The sequence below is a fragment of the Corythoichthys intestinalis genome, chromosome 20 (genome assembly GCF_030265065.1).
Source record: "Corythoichthys intestinalis isolate RoL2023-P3 chromosome 20, ASM3026506v1, whole genome shotgun sequence".
NCBI classification, from domain to species: domain Eukaryota; kingdom Metazoa; phylum Chordata; class Actinopteri; order Syngnathiformes; family Syngnathidae; genus Corythoichthys; species Corythoichthys intestinalis.
In genome coordinates this window covers 38,853,895-38,874,573 of record NC_080414.1, presented here as the reverse complement: position 1 = coordinate 38,874,573, position 20,679 = coordinate 38,853,895, and the positions used below count along the sequence as shown (strand labels likewise).

The window sequence follows — 20,679 nt, the reverse complement described above, 5'->3', positions numbered from 1 at the left end:
ATAAATGAACGCATCCTTTATATGCAACGGTGCACACGGGTGCCTCCATGTCGTTCCACTTTTAGACACGTTTTATTTACACATTGCCACACTTGTTGTCATCTGTAGACATAATAAACATAACGTGTTGCATAAACAATGTCATTGCTATTGATTTATTTTTCTTATTTCTATATAATGAAAAATGAACACAGCATGAGCTGATAACTACCAAACAGAAGCAAATGTATGTATGTTGATGGTTTTCAACACATTTTGTTTTGAAATTATAACAGTAATTTCTTTACCTTATTTTTCTGCAGAAATACAAATGAATGCAGCAGCTTTTTACGCAAAGCTAGCACACTGGGCCAAACCACCTCCTGTTGAGAGTGCTCTCAGTGAGAGTGAGGGCAGCGATGAGGAGTACAATCCTAATAAAGCAAGTGAAGGTGAGTTTGTGTCAAGTTTGAGCTTGTTTGACATCTATGGATGTAACTGTGAACGCACTGAAAAGATAAAAATGTTTGGTGTTTCCTAAAGTGATTTATTATTTTCTGCACCAGGTGATGAAAGCAGCAGCAATGACTCTACAGTGGACATTAGCAGCAGTGAGGAAGATGATGATGATCCGCCTCATCCACCTCCAACCACCAGTGCTGCACCTGCAAGACCTGCAAGAGCTACATCAAGGGCAGATCGAGCCTAAAGCAATATATCCCAAAAAAAGCCATACAAATTGGGATACAAGATTTTTCTACTGTGCGACACAAGAGGTCTGGTGCACTCATTTGACATATTCACAGGGAAAATAGATCCGGTACCAGGCCAACCAGACATTGGAGCCAGTGGTAACATTGTGCTCAAGCTTGCACAAGTCATTCATCCTGCTGTTCTTTGATAACTGGTTCTCATCTGTAGATCTGTTTGTTGCTCTTGCAAAAAAGGGCATACCTGCACTTGGGACCGTGCAGCACAATCGCCTGCGTGGGTGCTGTTTCAGTGCAGACTCATAGATGAAGAAGAAGCGAAGAGGGACATTTGAAGAGCAAGAGGCTCTTGTGGACAATGTCTGCATAAGAGCAGTCAAATGGTTTGATAATAGAGGGGTGATTGTTGCCAGCACATTTGCCAGTGCCCTGCCTGTTATGATAAAAATATTCTTTTATTTATTTATTTACATCATATGTCTTTTAGTCTGATTAAAGATGTGATGTACATCTGTGTTTAAACAAAAACAATAATTGATTTTCAGACTTTCACAAGCAGTGAAAAAAGATGTTGCGATAAAAGTGTGTTCAGACCTGAGATGGGAATGTGCCTTTTTTGCCATTTGTTTTCCTTAATTGCCTGTTGTCGCTAATCGGCATCATACCTAAATGTATGACTATTTTATGGGCTATATTCAAATTAACACTTTCAATTTAATTTAGCATCTATTTGAAAGTAAAAACACACCCCAATTATTTTTTTTATTATTGGAAAAAAATTTTAGGCATTAAGGGGTTAATACTTGAATGACACGAGAAAAGTCATACACGGAGAGGGAAGAGTGTTTGTTGAGACGCTGTAGCAAACGCGATGCTAGGCTAGGTGGCTCCAATTTCCTGACCGTGGCCGACATCATACAATCTACGCCTAGATATCTCATGCATATAGAACTAAAAGCGAAATGACACTCGGTAGCGTTAGTAAACAGCCGCCATTTTAGAGCAGTATACTTCTCAGAAAGGCTTTGTTGTAGTAAACCTTAGCAACTTTTTATCCAAAATACTCCTAAATCGGCAAAATCTTGACTTGAGTCTATCTTTAAAGGATGAAACAGTTATAAAATTTTCACATGTCGAAAGTAGACGGAAGGGAACTAAGGCAAAAACGGGAGCAATTTTATCAACTCTATCGGTTGATTCACAACATTAAATGACCTCCAAACATAGCAAAGGTTACTATGTTTTTTTTTTGTTTTTTTTTAATGAAAAAAAAACATGAAAGGTATCACCAGTTACTTTGCCAAGTAACTTTTTTACTACTGTGTGTGTATTTCAGTAGTCAGTCACTACACTTGCTAAAGAGCTAAGAGGCATTTTAACAGTCAAAAATGTTTAAATTTTAAGTGTTTATGTCATTTTTTAAAAAAGCAAAATAAAGGCAGTTTAATAAAAAAAAAAAAAATTAAATTAAAAAAAACGCAAACCGAACCGAAACCGTGATCCCAAAACTGAGGTTCAAACCGAACCGTGGGCTAACTGAACCGTTGCACCCCTAATATTTAGAGGGTTTTGGGCTGATAACCACAATTAAGATCATTGCTAGGCTAACCGCCGACAACATACAGTTTCAAATTCGAGATGCTTATTTCTTCCACCATCATTATTTTTTGAATAATATTTAGCTGGTTCCAAGTGAAAGAAGTTAAACAGGTGTGTCCAAACCTTTTGCAAACGGGGCCAGATTTGGTGTGGTAAAAATGCGGGAGGCTAACATGGCTGATTTACATAGAACAATATATTTAAACAAATTTTAGCAAGCCCTTCTGTGTGTCACATTTGCTTTATATTTTTCTTTTAATTCATAATTTCAACAATTTCGTCTGTTTGGCGTTCTCTTTCGACACTTTCGACACTGTGCTGTGAAATTAAACTAGCTTCAAGTTGCTAAAATTTCTCGCTGCGTATCTTCCCTGTAATGTTGTCGTACTTGTCAGCGTGTCTTGTTTAGTAATATTGCGTCACATCGAACTTTTTGAAAACGGCGACTGTCTCTTTGCAAATGGGGCAGACACAGTTGTTGCGTGTTTTATTGAAGAAATAGTCCAATATCCACCTATCCTTGAAGCGTCGGCCATCGCAGTCAACTTTTTTTTTTTTTATTGATTGTCGCCATTTTAGAAAATTGGAAGTAAAGGGTCACGCGGGGTAATGTTGCTAAGAGTGCTGCTCTTAAAGTTTTTCAAACTTTCGTGAGAATAGGCTGATTTTGTGTGGACAAGATAGTTGTAGATATCAGGGTAGCAGATGTCAGGCAGAGAGGGCGAAGACAGCGGGTCGAAAAATATCGATTTAGCCATCAAATATGGATCTGGCGAATGGATAGACTGAAGCTTTTCCACATAACGCCTTTTATGCAACGCATCCAATGAGTTTACAGCGTCTGAAAGCACCGGGGCTTCTATGAATTGCACCATAAATTGCACGACAAATTGAAACCATTGAGAATACGGATAAACACAAACGGACAATATGGCGGCCGGATACAGCGACACGTCATTCTGTGACGTTGGTGAGTAGGGTCTATAATGGTAGGCGTGGCTAACCGGCAGATTAAAAGACTAATTTCTCGTCATCTGCGCTTTGCTAAATTGTTGTATATAGTCGAATCGTCTCAAAATATGATTCTAATTCACAAAATAATCCTATTTAAGACTTTTTTTCTCCTTTCGTACGCACTTTAAGTCATTTATTAAACGGTGACACCTTTTCTGTGCAACATTGCTGTAAAATATAAATCTACTGCAAATTGTGTACCTGCACATATAGAGGAAACAAACCACAACCACCGATATCTCTTGGAGAGATCATGATGACTGGTACCCTTAATTTCTTTAAAATTTTAAATCTTAAAAAAAAAAAAAAAAATTAACAGTGCTGTAGGTGTCAGTCAGCAGTTGAGCTTGGAGTGATTGGAGTAAGTAATTTGTTACAATTCTACTTACAAACAAGATCCTGGAACCATTTAACTTTGTATGCAGAGATACCACTGTACCTAAATATTTCATTAATATAATGCAGACCCATGGAAGTGTAGTCTAGTCCAGGGGTCACAATCCGTACCGGTCCACGGCGCATTTGCTACCGGGCCGCACAGAGGTAATATTTTATTAACGACCGCATTCTGGCCAAATTAACTTTGGCCTGTGCCACTGCTTAACACATCAATATCCCTGTCTACTCTAGATATAATACTACAGTATAGATTAGAATGTCGTCATGGAAATCCATTAATTGGACTGCAAGCAGTACATCTTGTTTTGTATATATAATATATCTATGTGCACTTGTCCTCCATAATAACGTATGACTAGGCCACGGGTGCAGCACATTTGTTCCCCCACACGAGCCAAAATGATTGGAAAACAGACGTCTTTGGAGAGATTTTTCACGGCGAAAAAGGGCACCTGACGAGACAGAAGGTGAGCCTACAACCTCGAAGACTCACGAACTGCGAAGGAGTGCATTCGTGACCCGTTTGTGAGTAAACCCAGTGATTCGAGCATGTCTGTGCAACAAGGGGTTCAGCTTGTAGAGATCGCAAATGACGGCAACCTTAAACGTACATTTGAGACAATTAAAGTCATTCCGGAATATTCTAACAGCGGTACGAGAACACTGCAAATCATGCTACAATTTCCAACATCGCATCTTTGTGAAGCGGGCTTCTTAATTAATGCTTAACGACACGGCCAAGGCGTTAACGGTGAGAGAACGGTGTGCAGCTAACATGGCAGGATGGGTCTGAGGAGAACTTTTCTACGTATTCATCCACGATCAAACGTAAGTTAATATTCCTTTCTTTAAAGAAAGTTTGTAGTGTCTTTGGAATTGCTGCATTCGCCGCCAATGGCCGCGAATGCGGTAATTTAACGTGCATCCGCAGAACCGCATAGTTGCAGTTTTTGATGGGTTGCAAAATTTGTCAAAACACCGGTCCGTGAAAAAAAGACTCAAATCACACCAGTCCGTTGTGTAAAAAAGGTTGGGGACCCCTGGTCTAGGCAATACACACACGCTGTAGGGTATGTGCTCGTGTTGTATCGGTCGTGAACGATTCGTTCTTTTTGAACGAATCACCTTCTGCACTGATTCGTTCTATGAAGTTGGGGCTTGTTAGCTGCGTGGGAGGGCGTTTAACAAGCGGCAGCGTCTTCTGACATCGCACACGACCAATCACACGCCAGCCTCATCGTGGGCAGGGGAGGGAGCGGGAACAGAATCAGGGCATCTGTCCCTCACTTCCATGTGTGGCCAATAAGCAGCCAGCGTGCATGCAGGGGGCAAGACTGAGTTATGTCACTTCCCGTTCACTTACTCTGTCCTCTGGCTCCTGACCGAGCTTGTTGTTAACTTGGACTTTCCAGTCATGCGGTGAACAAGTCAAAAAATGAAAGGAAATGACTTTGTCACATATTTGTTAATGCGGAGCCTATCATATGCTGCTCAAACAAACAAAAACACCACACAAACCTAGCGAGCATGGTTTAGTGTACTACCTTTCTCAACAGACTCGAGACTACATATGACGACATACTATCAAATTTACAGTAGTTTAAAACACTTTCATGGGTAGCTACGAGGCAAGCAAAAGCTGAGCTGCAGTCGTGTGACGGCAGTGCAGGGGGAGAGAACTGTCATTGTATGGAGGCATGATCTCCATAATACTGATTTGCAATGAAACTGTATATACATGTCCATTTTTTCCGAGTGTTTTATTTATTTATTTCGTGTCGGGTGTTGGTTGGTTTGACAAATTATGTCCATCCATCCATCATGTGCTACTCAAGCGCCCAAAAACAACGCACGCGGGCACGGGAGATGTCGCAATATGTTTACGTTTTTCTTAACAGACTAATGAGAGTAGAAAGGCGACATCGTAAAGAGCAAACAATTATTTCTCGTTAGCATTTGACGATCTGAGATGAGGGGACAACAGAGGAGCTGACCGGATTATTTTATTTATTAATACCAGTGATTTGCAATGAAACTGTCTAATATCAAAATGTAGTATTGTTTTCATTTCAGAGCAACACATTTGACAACTAGCTATTTACACTTTAGTTTTAACAATAGTTACCAAAAATAATAGCTATGAGCATAAAAACAAAAACACAGCAGAGCGTGAAGTAAATATGATGTGTTGGTCGTTCCATATTTAGAAATTAAACCTTCGATTTATTTTCGGGACAGCAAGCATACCGCGTTGGCTGGTATCAGCAGCATTGTATATGTGATCAAGATCATGCTAAAGGAAGTCTGTGTGCCCCCGACCCTAGAGCTGGGAATCTTTGGGCACCTAACGATTCGATTACGATTACGATTCAGAGGCTCCGATTCGATTATAAAACGATTATTGATGCACCCCCCTCCTTTTTTTCCTCTTTTTTAAAATGTTTTGTACATTAGTTCCAAAATTGTTCAAAAATACTCTCAGGCTAAACCACACTACTATTTTAGTATCAAGTTAACATATAGCAGTAAACAAATATACAAAAATAACATTAAATAAAAAACTCCAGTCCCCATTCTGTATCTGCAGCTTTAAACTACATTCAATTAATTTAATGTTGTGAATCAACCGTTAAATTTGTTAAAATTGCTCCCGTTATTCCATAATTTCCCTTTTGTCTACTTTTGACATGTGAAAGTTTTAAAACTATTTTAAAGATAGATTCAAGTCAATATTTTACCGATTTAGGAGTATTTTAGATAAAAAGTTAATTAGGTTTGCTTGGAAGGTTCGCTACAACAGCCTTGCAGGGAAGTGTACTGCTTTAAGATGGCGGCCGTTTATAAGGGGCCGGGTAATTGGAAGCATGATGTTTAGCTACTCTCGCTCCGTTCCGTCCCGAAGACCGCGCGGCGCACTGAGTGTTGTGTACTTCCGCTTTACTTCACATATTTCAATAATCGGAATTTGGATGTTTGTGAATCGTTCTCGAATCTTCCACGGCCAAATCGCGAATAATCTAAGAATCGGAAATTTTGCACACCTCTACCCGTCCCCAAACCCCAACTCCCCCCACAAAAGGAAAATGTTCAACCGCGTCCTAAATCGAAATGCAAGCACGAGCCATGACTTTGATCCCATAGAAATACGACAGACGACGCGGAAGTTCTCCCTCGCTTTTGCAGCAGCAGGAGGGAGACGATGCTGTGAAAGCAGAATGATATCGTCTGTCACTCATTTCTGAAACTACGACGGGCGGTCAATGAGGAGCCTGTGTGCAAGAGAGGGAGGGACCAAGCAATGTCACTTCCCGTTCAGTTATACTGCGAAGCGGTCTTTGGTGATTCGTTCGTCAACGTCACTTCCCGTTCACTAACCGAACGATTCATTTGGGCGGGGAGGGGGATGAGGGCGGTGAACGTTTCGTTGAACGATTTGTTTGAATGATTTGTTTGAACGATTTGTTTGAACGAACTGGAATGGATTCGTTTCCTCAAGTGAACAATAGATCCCGTCATTACTACTGTGTGCCAACTAAACATTTTTATAAATTCTTATAAATACAGTTGTCATTGACAAATTTTTATTCCCACTCAATTATTTGCCTCAGTCAGTGTTCTAGATTGCGTGCAAACAATAACCGAAATAAACAGACAAACAATTCAACCACCATGTTTCCAAACGCAGCAGTTCAAAACTCTGTTTCCCATAATGCCTAGTGCAGCTTTGCTCACTGGCAGCTACCCTATTAGCGAGCACCGGTAGCTGAGGAAAAAATCAAATATTGCTATAAAAGTTTACAGTCATCGGCAGCGCAATGATTAGAGGTGGGATCTTTTGGCACCTAACGATTCGATTATGATTACAATTCAGAGGCTCCGATTTGATTATAAATCGATTATTAACCCCCCCCCCCTTTAATGTTTTGTACATTAGTTTCAAAATTGTTCAAAAATCTTCTCCAGCTAAACCAAACTAATGTTTCAGTATCAAGTTAACAGTTAAAAACAGTAAATAAAATCCTCAAGTCACATTCTGTACCAGCAGCTTTAAACTACATTCAATTACTTTATTTATGTGAATCAACCGTTAGAGTTGTTAAAATTGTTCCCGTTATTCCATAATTTCCCTTCTGTCTACCTTCGACATGTCAAAGTTTTAAAACTGTTTCATCATTTAAGATAGATTCAAGTCAAGATTTTGCCGATTTAGGAGTATTTTAGATAAAAAGTTGATTAGGTTCGTTTTACCATTACAACAGAGCCTTCTATAGAAGTCTACTGCTTTAAGATGGCGGCTGTTTACAACGCGGCAACTACTAAATGGCAAGTCTATCATTTCTCATCGTCGTTCTCTTGACATGATCTAACGCCGCCATCGACTGTCATTTTGCATTTAATGCTACACATATATGATATGTACTATAGCCGTATGTGGCCGTATGTTTGTAGCAACTAGCAACTGGGCGTTGTTTGAAGCAGCTGTCGGACGCAGGTATTATTGTTTTTTATATCTAGCGGCATGAGTTGAACATGATATTTACTCTCAGTCCGTTCCTCATTGCGTCCCGAAGACCGCGCTGACCAGGGGTAGTGTTAACCGAATATTTTCCGTCGTTGACCGATTTTTTAAAACGGTGACGGAAAAAACTGAAGTCCATCTGTCATTTTGACAGGTTGCAATTCACACCCCAGGCCACAGGGTGGCGAGTGAGCATATTAATTAGCTATTGTCTCACTTGATGCATGACGTCGTTGGCCTTACTGAGAAAAATGTCAAGGCAACTGAGTGTTTGCCTGGCACGGCCAGACTGTTCTCCCTGTATTTTTCAAACACTGAGAGAAAAGTCTGGGACACAGCCTCTCGAGTAGGTACAAAATCAATCGACAAATCAGATTTGTTTATTTGCGTGACGTGTTTTTCACGAGCAACGTCACTCTTGCGCGCCGAAAGTCGTCTCTACAACAACACGGATGGCGAACGGGAAAGCCGAGAATATGTTCCAATCCGCGGTAAATTCCGTTTTAAATGAGCTAAAACTCATCGACACGAGTCATTGACAACAGTCTGTCTCGCGCTAGCCATGTTGAATAAACTCCGTTCTCCTCGTATGTTTACTTCCGCGCCAAGTCCCTCGTCCTGCCCTCGTCGCTTTGCTAACGGCATGTCTGCCCGTCGCTGATTGGTGCACTCCGCTGTCTGTTTGCCTCTTGTTAAGCTTGTTCGGACAGAATATTAATTAAAAATGAATGAAAACTAAATACTATTGAATATGTCATTATTATCATTTTAAAAATGTAAGTGACAGGTAAAAATAGATTATGACCAGATTTTTATGACACTCTCAGTCAAAATGACAGACAACGAAAAAGTCTAGCGCAACCTCTGGCGCTGACTGTTTTATTTCTGCTTTACCTGGTATAATTCAATAATCGGAATTTGGATGTTTGTGAATAGTTCTCGAATCTTCCACAGCCGAATCGCGAATAATCTAAGAATCGGAAATTTCGCGTGCCTCTAGCAATGATGCAACATCAAACGGGATTTTACTAGGGCTGTCCCAAACGACTAATTTTCTCCCGATTAGTCAGCCGACTATTTTTACGATTAGTCGACTAATCTAATAATTAAAAAAAAAATTTTTTTTTTTTTTTTTTTGTTTACTAATTTAGCAATGAAATTTTTGTTGACGCTTATCAATTCACAAACGACATATTGGAACACTTAAATTATTTATTAAAGTACAAATAAACACGTAAATAACAATAATAAATCACAAATAAACAATGAGTTAAAATGCTGATAGAATTAACTAGTGTAGCATCCCGATTGAAAAGATGGTCTCTTAAACTGATGGTTTACAACTTTTTTTCCATCCTTGATGTAATCACACTGTAAGAGCTATGGTGCACACAAATAAAACAACACAATTAGAAATTAACATAAATTTTTCACCTTTTTCCTTTAAACCCTTTAAGGTCTGGGCCTATTTTGTCTGATTTTGCATGCCTTTGAAGTTGCCTTTATATTTCAAAGACAGAATTGTTTACGATGGCCTGGTTTGGTCCCTTTTTTTGTGACACCTTGAACTTCATGTCCAAACTGTTGTTTCCTTCACTGACCAATTATAAATCATAATTTTGGGCCCAAAAAGACCAAAAATTCCAAAATCGTTTTGTCAAAATTTTTAATATTGATGTCCAATTGACAACCAAACATGCGTAACGAACCGTTTTGAAACTTTGTAATATTTATTCAACATGTTAGGATGAACATTCAACCAAAAAAAATTAGAATAAATAGTCTTTTATTTGACAATTCAACATAAACAACAGGTATAGCCATAGGCGTTTTTTGCATTTATACATGCTCTAGTCAAAACAGGTTATATACAGCAGACCAAACAGTGAAGAACAGTGAAAAAATATACCATCTAACACAAAAAGTGTTTAGAGGCCATCTCTTTATGAGTTTAGGTATTGCGGCCCATCACCTGATGAAAACTATGTACACACAATCAAGCTTCTTGAACACACATTTATATACACAAATTGAGAAGACTGATTGTGGGAAAAAATATATATATATAACATTGGGGAAAAAAGTATTTTCAAAAATATTTACAATAAACAAGTTAAATTTTTTTCAGGCATGCCACTCCGAAAAGCAGTTTCGTCCTGGAATTAGACACAGGGCTACATCACAGCCCACACTTCCATGGGGTGTCGGTCCTCTTTCCACCCTTCCGTTTTCATTTCACTTTACTTTCATTGTCACTATAAATGTACATGAAACAAAAGTCAGTATTTATGAAAATAATAAAGTATAAAATAAAAATATATACAGCAATAAATAATAATGGAAATCTATATGTATGACAATAGAAAGAATACCGTAGCTGAATATGTGCTACATCCCTAATCTTCATATAGAAAGAAGACCACAAATTATACTTTGATCTGATATGCACATTTTATTATTACATACACAAACACGCACTTATATTGCATCAAAATTAACTTTGTCTTGCAATATCAAAAGAAACTTTTACAGCATTAAAAAAAAAAAAAAAGTGAGTTGGCTTACCTCTGCTCGTCGATGGCGTCACCCACGTGTTCAAATCCGTCACTATCTTCACTCGAGGACTCTTCCGAAGAAGACGATGATGACGAATTTGGACCACCCTCTTCCTCAAGTTGATCAAAAAGCACAATTGCTTGCGCTAAATTTAGTTTTCCGTTCATCCTCAAAGTCACACAAAGTCGCTCGCCCGCTTGCTTGATTCAAACGGCCGTCGCTCGCCCCCTCGCTGCGTCAGAACACTCCTGCCTCTCGTTCGGTGGAACCTCGCACGGCAGTTATATTTATAAAAAAAAAAAAACGCATTTTGTGCTTCCACTGTGACTTCGAAAGGGTTCGTTTGATTTGTGTTTTTTTCATGGAGCTTCCGTTTTGAAAAAGGACAAGAAATGATGGAAATATAGACATAAACAAATGATCCATGCAGCGTTTTAATGTTTTTTTGAGAGGACAATAAAACTATAAAACTTAAATGACAATATCTCACGTTTTAGTTGGTCGATTGACTTCAAATAACAACGAGAGTAAACCGCAACTTCCGCACTTTAAAACGAGACCAACCAACGGCATGTGGGTGACGTAATTAAAACGCGAGGGTGCTTCAAGGACGACGTGCGCTGAGGACGCGCCGGCGCGTCCTTCGACTCTCAAGGGTTAAACCTTATTTATATATCAATGAATTGCCTATATGAATTGCCTTTACCTTATTTTATTACCTTATCATTGACAATCTCTCTCTTGAGTGCAATCACTGTATACACTGTATATATTTATGACCTTTTAACCTTATATAATTTTCTATACCATAAAATAAACCATAACATGAAATAAACCTTTCAGTTAGCATTAAGAACAATACTAATAGCACTTCATAGGCCCATTGTCAATGAAACATTATTATTTAGTAAGGCGACAGCACCCTCTGGTGTACAGAAAATGAAAAAAAAAAAAAAATTTACAAACTGGGTGATGGCGCTTGAGGTGTTAATTCACGGCCGATGTGCAGCCAAGCTTGGCATTGAAGAGACAGGACAGAAGAGTGTACCCTCCTTTGTTTCTTTGAAATAAGTCAATGTTTTGGACACTGGTGCGTTTTTTTTTTTAGCTTTGTGCCGCTTGCATACAGAGCATCTGACATTCTGAACTTTCCACGCATATATTTTTTTTAACCCTTCATTAACCGTCGACGGGATGTTGTGCTCGTCGACGGATTTACGTCATCGATGACGTTGACTATGTCGACTAGTCGGGACAGCTCTAGATTTTACAAATCACACCAGTACAAAGCTTCAACAGAAGTCAGTTGCTGAAAGGTAAATTTAGCAAGTGTGCATACCGTTTGCCTATGAGCGCCTGTCTTGACGAAGGTTTGTTTGGGAATGATGCCTGCCATAATAAAGCCAGTCTGTGACTGCTCACGCATACGCAAATTGGTATTCAAAGTGAAATAAATGTATTGTCACAGGCAGCACAGTACAGTGGTAATCTGTGCAAAGCGTCAGTCCATTTCAACACACGCTAATTGTCCCGTAAAAAATAATGAAAATCGGACATTTTCATCCATTTAAAAAACCCGGTAGGATGCCTCGGACAGGATGTAAAAATTGGACATGTCCAGGCAAAAGAAGACTTTTGGTCACCCTATATTAGCATTCTATAGCATTTATGCTTGCGGACTTCTGCTATGCAAGTTATCCATTTGCAACAATGCAACATTTGACTAACTTGCATAGCAAACGTCCGCTAGCTTAAATGCTATATAATGTTCACCAGATACAGGCATGAAAATCTCTCACCTTTCGGACAATTTCACCGTTTTGAAGTAAAAAAAGGGTGTCCTACGTTAATTGTGTAGATCCAAGGAGAACATTTTTAAGGGTTGGGGGGGTCGGGAGATTTTTATTAATGTCGGACGCTTGGTATGCAAGCGGGGAAAGACTTATTTCAGTGAAACAAAGGAGGGTACACTGTTGTGTCCTGTCTCTTGAATGCCAAGCTTGGCTGCACGTCGGCCGTGAATGAACACCTAAAGCGCCATCACGCAGTTGTAATTTTGGAAGACGACCAGAGACAATTATAAGCTGGCAGATTGTCAGGCCCTCTAACTAACTAACGACATGTTTTATTAAAGTTGCTAACCCTGTCGCAATATATACAAAGTCCATTTATCGCACGGTAAATAAAAATGAGGGCGAGAATTTTCACGGCTACGTTTTATCATTGCGTGCATGCGTACATTTGTCCGTTTGTTTATGTGGTTTACAAATAGCCATTTGTCGCAATGTAGTACCCATGAGTTCCCGAACGTGAGAAAAAGCTGGACTACGCAGACAATGAGTAAAGTTCATCAGTGCTAAGAGGGCTAATTTTGCAGGCCCAGCCTCCGGCACGGTTTTGTGTGGTGCGCATTTTACACCTGAAAGCTATATGAACTATGGACAAATGAAATCAGGTTTTGCTAAGAAATTGCTGCTGAAAGCAGATGCGGTGCCTGCCTACAGGCGCAGCCACCTAAATGTCCCGAGATAACAAGAAAGAGGACGATGACTGGCTCTGATGAGACCACCCCACCACCCCAAGCAAAGCAAAGGAGGGAAATGGCCAGAGTGAGTACTCTTTTATAATAAAAAACATATCACGCATTGGATATAGGACTGGACACATGTATAAATTATCACTCGTAAAATATAGAGAACAAATCCTCTAATCCCATTCATATTTGTGTCGGTTGGCAGAGCGAAACCGATGATAGCATATTAAATGATAATTATTCTATACATTACTTCATTTTGCGGTCACGGTGTATCAGCTTCACAAAAAGAAATGCAAAACAAACCATTCGGTGATTCTGTTGCCGCCGATGTTTCATCAGTGTGATTGCTCCCCTCAATGATCCTTTCATTAGGCTGCATTGGCTTTCGTTTGGGCTCAAATTGATAACCCAAAACACCAAAGAAAGCTTCATAGCTCTCCTCGTCACCATTAAATGAATGTTCGTTACGTCTGATTCTTCGCTGCAACTAAAAACAAAATTGTCCGCCATCATCGCCGCCATTCAGTACTAAGCACTGAGCCTGGTTGTTTCCGTACAGTGACGTCACGCACACAATGTGCTAGATTGACGATCGACCTAATTTCTATCATTTTCTTCGTGTTGCGATGTGTGTAATTACACAAAGTGGCATGATATGAATTCAAAAGGCATGCGTTGATGGATAAATGATGGAATATTAGCATTTCCCCAGGTGTTGTCATACCCTTTAACAAAGAACATAGGCTCGTAGCAGTGTTTCCCTCTCTCACTAACTCGCTCACTCGCTTGGATGCGGCACTTCTTCGCGTGTAAGCGCCCTCTTCTTCACGTGAGCGCGTTCTTCTTCGCATGAGGAAGCGCAAGGGCGCCCCCACTTGAGCGTGAAAGCACCATAAAAACTAAAAGGCATGCATTTCAATATAATGATAAATAATACACTTTAACACATGGGTCCCCAAACTACGGCTGGATACGGCCCGCCTCCACATTTGGTCCGGCCCTCTAAACCAGGGGTCCCCAACCTATTCCACAAAGGCCCACTGTGGGTGCAGGATTTCATTCCTACCAAACACCATGACAACACATTTTCCCCAATCTGGTGTTTTACAAGTGCAATCAGTTGATTGGAGTCAGGTGTGGCTTGTTTTAGCAGAAGCCTCATTGGTTCAACTGTCTCTGCTGGATCGGCTGGAACAAAAACCAGGACCCACAGTGGGCCTTGAGGACTGGGTTGGAGACCCCTGCTCTAAACAATACCAGAGAGCATTTTGAATTTTTTTTTTTTTTTTACTCAATAGTGTTATTTCCTGGCCTTTTTCTGTGAGGAACTCGCAGAGGGTTATTTGGTTATTATCTATTTAATTATTAGTGTGCTTATTATTATTTATTATTATTATATTATATTATATTATTATTTCTATTTCATTTACTTTTGTTCCGTGAAGAATCCAGAAAAGGTTATTTGATTGTGGCTTTCTGAAAAACAATAATTTTTTACATTTAGGCACTTCTGCAATCGTCGCACTTTTTCTGTTACAAACTGACCCCGGCCCCTCATCAGAGAAGAGAAAGGTTATGTGGCCCTCACAGTAAAAGGTTTGGGGCTGCTTTCTGCTTAACACATGTTGCCAAAGGCAGAACAACGACCTACTGTATATGCCAATATTATTTATTTCTATTAGAAAAATGCTACACATTCTTGTGCATTTGCCACTTATCGCCACAGTTAACATTGAGGCTTTGGGCCTCTTTTGGTAAATGGTGTTATACTTATATAGCGCTTTTCCACCTTTCAAGGCGCTCAAAGCGCTTTACACTGTCTCGCCATCCACCTACTAGTGACGCAGCACCAGGAGCAACTTGGGGTTCAGTGTCTTGCTCAAGGACACTTAGACGAGTTCATCAGGGCGGAGAATTTAACCCACAACCTCTGGGTTGGGGGACAACTACTCTACCACTGAGCCACGCCACCCTCGTTGACCTCGTTGTGAGTTTGTAAGGTTGTGACTTCTGATTAAACAAACTCGATGCCAATCAAAACGTTTGTTCTTCTTTTTCCCAAAATTAGAATCGATAAGGAATCGAATCATTAAGCAATATCGATAATGGAATCGGAATCGGAAAAATCGTATCAATTCCCATCCCTAGTCATCAGTCATCTATCCAAAAATCACACTTACTTTTTTGCAAATCCTTGATCATAAGCAGACTGGTTGAGGAAGCAGGCATCATCGAAGTCCTTGTAGCAGAGATCACGACACGATGATCGCGTGAAATTCATTCGCCTAGTACGAACAAAAGATGTCCATTCACGTGCCCTGCTATCCTTCAGCCACTCATACAACTTTTCTTTAGATTGAGAACAATACATTGCCACACACCTTCATGGCATCTTACCGAGAAGCAATGCAACAATACTGTGTGTATGGCGGACTTCCCTCGCAGTTCTCGGTGTGACGTAAATTCCGAAGATTTCTGAAGATTGTCGAAGAAAAGCATTTTCGTGGTCAAGGGCGTTGCTATGGGTTAAACAAAGAATCTGGAAGGGTTGCGTTAAAAAAAATAACGAAAATATGCTTATAATCGTTTAGCCATTGATATTATTCAAAAACATGGTTGGCCAACCTTACTTCACATTTGGCCTTTAAAATGTATGATGTAGGACTTCTCCGTGTCTCATTTGTAGGCTTTTTCATAAGGGAAATCGGCAATCGGTGGTCACATTTATAGTCAATGTAAGGCATGCTTCCAGTCCCCTTGCAGCCTGTTCCTCAGGTCTGTTTTCACCTACAAAAGAATAAAAAAAGATCAAAGAAATGAAATTATACAAGCATCTCTGACATTGTACAGTTCTGTACATTATACAGTTGACCAAATGTCTTACTGTGTTAACAGCAGAGAAATTTCTCACAGTTCACTGTTGAGATGGGCACTGTCAACGCAATGGCTCAAGCAAGGGTACAGCCCTCCCAATTCATCAGTCAGTGATGCGATCATGCTGACCTGGTCCATGCTCTAAAACAGGGGTCCCCAACCTTTTTTGCACCACGGACCGGTGTGATTTGGGTCTTTTTTTTCACGGACCGGTGTTCTGTCAAATTTTGCACCCTTAAAAATTTTTGCTTCCAAAGCTTTTGTGACGGTGAAAAAAGCCCTCTTTTATATTCAGTTGCACTCTCAATGATATCCAACGGTGCTAAAAAACTATTAATCTTGAACCATTTTAGGTCAATGTCTTTATTTTCGAATGGAAAGATATGACAAGATGGATATATACATTCAACATACGGTACATAAGGACTGTATTTGTTTATTATAACAATAAATCAACAAGATGGCATTAACATTATTAACATTCTGTTAAAGTGATCCATGGATAGAAAGACTTGCAGTTCTTAAAAGATGAATGTTAGTACAAGTTATAGAAATTTTATATTAAAACCCCTCTTAATGTTTTCGTTTTAATAACATTTGTAAAATTTTCAATCAAAAAACTGAAGTCATCTCTTTTTGACAGGAGCACGTTTCTTGTATTTTTGTAAAACTGAAAATAAGGCAATGTGTCAATAACTTGCATAAATCACAAAATAACATAAAATGTACACACACGTGTCCATTTGAGCAGTAGCACTAGCCAATTAGCTCACAAGCATCTAACAATGTAACTGCATTTCACCATATATGTGAACAAATTCAAATACACATCACCAATAACATTATAATGCTCATGAACTTGAACAAAGGAGGAATAAAACTCACAAGCAATGCATGTATTAGACACAAACAGTGTGATGAGGCTGAGAACTGCCACAGAATACTGGATGCAGACGTTAGCTGGTCTGAATAGCACTGTCTATTAGTGCGAGTTCGCGTCGACATATAATCACGTCAGAAAAGCGCACCGAAACCCAAATAATCAGCTGCACCGAATCGCCAGCAGAGGGCGACATTACGCCAGATAACATACGCAAGTCACACCCAAGCGCCAGCAGAGGGCGAAAAAACGCCATAAAACACAATTAACAAGTTGGCCTTTCACTGTACTGACATTTAAATCGTCTGAGCGGGGCAAACGTGCGTTAATTGCGTCAAATATTTTAACGTGATTAATTAAAAACATTAATTAACGCCCGTTAACGCGATAATTTTGACAGCCCTAATATATATATATATATATATACCTAAAAATGCCATTACGCTTGATAACACACATCACTTAAAAGTTAGGATTTTTTTTTTTCACGTGTTTCAATTGAATTTCTGTTTGTGTCCAGCCATTTTTAAGTTCTAGTTACCGTAAAGTCCGGATTACAAGCCGCTACTTTTTTCCCTCATTTTGAATCCTGCGGCGTATGCAATGATGCGGCCAATTTATCAATTTTTCTCACGACCGCCAGGAGCGCTCGAACATAAAATGCAAGCATAAGACACGTGGAATATGTGTGTCGAGGAAGACGCTAGTTGGCACTCTTACAAGTATTTTAAGTTTGTGTCCTTGTGCACGAAAAAAAGTAGCAGACCCTCATCTTTGTGCATTCGTAGAATTAGCATAGCCTGGTACTCCAGACTCACCGCTGTTCCAGCTATTGAGTCTGGCCACCATTAAGCGGATAAAATTTTCAGAGCGGAGCAAGCCACAGCAAACAGACAGCGGAGTGGACCAATCAGCGACGGGCGGGACGAGGGAATTGCGCGCGGAAGTAAACATACGAGGAGAGCGGAGTTTATTCAACATGTTTGAAAAACACACGGAGAACAGTCTGGCCGTGCCAGGCAAGAATTAGCATACCCGCATCATGCTAGAAGAAATGGATATGATGTGCCGAGTTGAATTGAAGGCTTGGATGGCCAGCGGCGTCAGATCGTTTACAAAAGTGGTCGTATGCGAAGAGCAACTTTTGCAAAAGTCTGACAGCGTGGAGCAGCGTGAAAAAAAATCCACCATCACCAACGGGTTTCGAAAAGCCGGTCTGCTGCGTGATGAAGAGGACGACACGCTAAGGAGTGAGCTTGAGGAGTCAGCTAAGTGCCGTGTTGCTGGCGCTGTTTGGAAAGAAAAGTTAAGGTATTGTAACGATGACAAATAGTAACCCGTTAAGTTAGGTTGCAATTCTTTATTTTGGAAACTCGTCGAACAACACACGACTGCTGCCTCTAGCAGCCGACGCACACACAGAGACACACCCGCAACACCAACGACAGCACGTCTCTTGCTCTTCCGCACCTCCCTTACCTGTAAGTCATGCGCTGTATCATAACCCGATTTGTTAAAATATGGTATTTAAACCTGGAAAACTGTGTATTTCTTTATAAATATTTCAGTTTAATATGTGGGCACACGCGGCTTATAGGCAGGAGAGGCTTATGTATGTACAAAATTCTTTTTCCCTTAAAAATGTACTGGGTGAGGCTTGTAATCCGGGGCGCTCAACGGTCCGGAATTTACGGTAAGTTTTAAGTTAGTCTAAACTGTAAGTCCTGATAGGATTTTGTGTTTTTGCAGTGTTCAAAATAAATGTATGATACAGGCTGTATTGGAGCACATTAGGGACCAGTGTTACTTGGTGTTTTATCCAGCAATGACTACTGAGCTAAAATTGATAGTGAGCATTATTAAGTTTTTATTTTATACCCTCATCACTCCACAATGCTATGTTATGTTAAACCCTGTATGTAAGACACGTTAGCCACGCATCGACAGTGGTCATAATTAATAGAAACCTAGCCCTCCGCAGGGCTAATGTTACATGAGCCAGTAGTGACAGTAACGTTAATCTTATTTATTAGCGCTTAGCGCTCTTTATTAGCGCTTAGCGCTTTACTGCTTTAAGATGGCGGCTGTTTACTAACGCTGCCCAGACACAGCCAAGTCTGTCATGCGCATCTAGTTCAACATACATGTGATCTCTATGAGACGCATCAGACGCTACCTGCTACCAACATAGCATCGTGCGGGCTAGAATTTAGCAACGTCGGCGTCGTTTGTAGCGGCTGTCGGCTGCAGTAAGTTTTTTTTTTTTTTCCCTTCCTCCTCTCCGCACGTGACATCAGCGCGTTGTCCTGCATTAAAAGTAGTCCGAGCAAAACGTGATGCTTAGAGCTGTCATAATAAACGATTACTCGAGGTGAATAAAATTACTCGGATCAGTTTTTAAACTCGAGTTGCTCGAGTATTCGTTTCAGCTCTAGTAGAGTTGTTGTCTCAAATGTATGTTGAAGATCACCGTAATTTGCGATCTCTACAAGCTGATATTCCTGTTGCACAGACGGGCTCGAATCACTCGGTTTATTCACATATGGGTCACGAATCCACTCCTTCGCAGTTCGTGGGTCTTTAGTGATTAGGAAGTAGCACTGACTTTGTTTTCTTTGAGGTTGTAGGGTCATCTTCTGGCTCGTCAAGTTCCCTTTTCCCCGTAAAAAATCTGTCCAAAGACGTCTGTTTTTCAGTTATTCTAGTGTGGGGGCTAATTATTTCCGGGAACAAATGTGATGGGCGACGACCTACGTCGTACGTTATTATCGAGGCCAAGCGCACATAGAAATACAAAACAAGATGTACTGCTAAAGGCCCAAGTACACTGCATGCGTGATCGTTGCGGTTCCGGTCCGACTCCGGTAAAAAATAGCGCAGGAGGCAATCCGTTCCCATTATATCCTATTGTTCAACGTATACCGGCCGCGTCAGTGCTCCGGATTGACTGCGAACCACGTCCAGCGTGCCGCATGGCCGCCGGATGGTATAGGCTATTTTATATTTCTGCCGGACACGCATCCGACAAAATGGGCGGAGCTGGGCCTGACGTCGAGAGCCCAGGTGCCTAATCACGGTTTAAATACGAGCGAAGATGGATGATGAGCGCTTCATCATGGAGGTGGAAAGTCACAAAGTGATATACGATGCAGCAGATCGTTACTATAAGGACACCATTAAAAGCGAAACTGCAAAGTGTCCTATTATGTGTGTTTTTCTGGCAATGATATCAAACACACGACATGCTAAGCAAGGGGGGGGGGGGGGGAACAAAAAAAAACAGCGTATCTGGAAGTGGTTCCACTCCAGAAATTCTCGTGCCCGGCGCACAAACAATCTCTGTTTGTATACCGAGTCGAGGGGGAAAAGTACGAAAGAGAAAAAAGAGACACCCACAAGTTTCGACCTGGTGGTCTATTCAAGACGTTTCTCTTTCATCCCTAAATTTCACTTGACTCTTCATAGAAAAAACAACAGTTTGCGCTGGGCACATGAATCTGCAGTGTTCAGACACCAATTCCAAGTATGCGTTTTTTTTAGTTGTGTCGTATATAATTCGCTATCCATTTTATAAATATGACAGATTATTTATCAGTTGTTTATAACAGCTCAT

At 40.4% G+C, this 20,679-nt stretch overlaps 1 protein-coding gene across 13 annotated transcripts in view; it reads left to right on the top strand.

Annotated features, from left to right (window-relative positions):
• Nucleotides 1-20,679, top strand: part of LOC130908527 (zinc finger protein 79-like) — a 77,598-nt gene that overhangs the window by 8,320 nt on the left and 48,599 nt on the right. For 9 of the 13 annotated variants that reach the window (XM_057824032.1, XM_057824042.1, XM_057824043.1 and 6 more), the window contains one exon: nt 13,281-13,385. The exons of 3 other annotated variants lie outside the window; for them this stretch is intronic. In XM_057824032.1, coding sequence (XP_057680015.1) covers nt 13,281-13,385 — 105 coding nt within the window. Of the gene's footprint in view, nt 1-302; nt 432-545; nt 11,743-13,280; nt 13,386-20,679 lie in introns of those variants that run through there. One more of the 13 variants, XR_009061610.1, reaches the window with a different exon arrangement.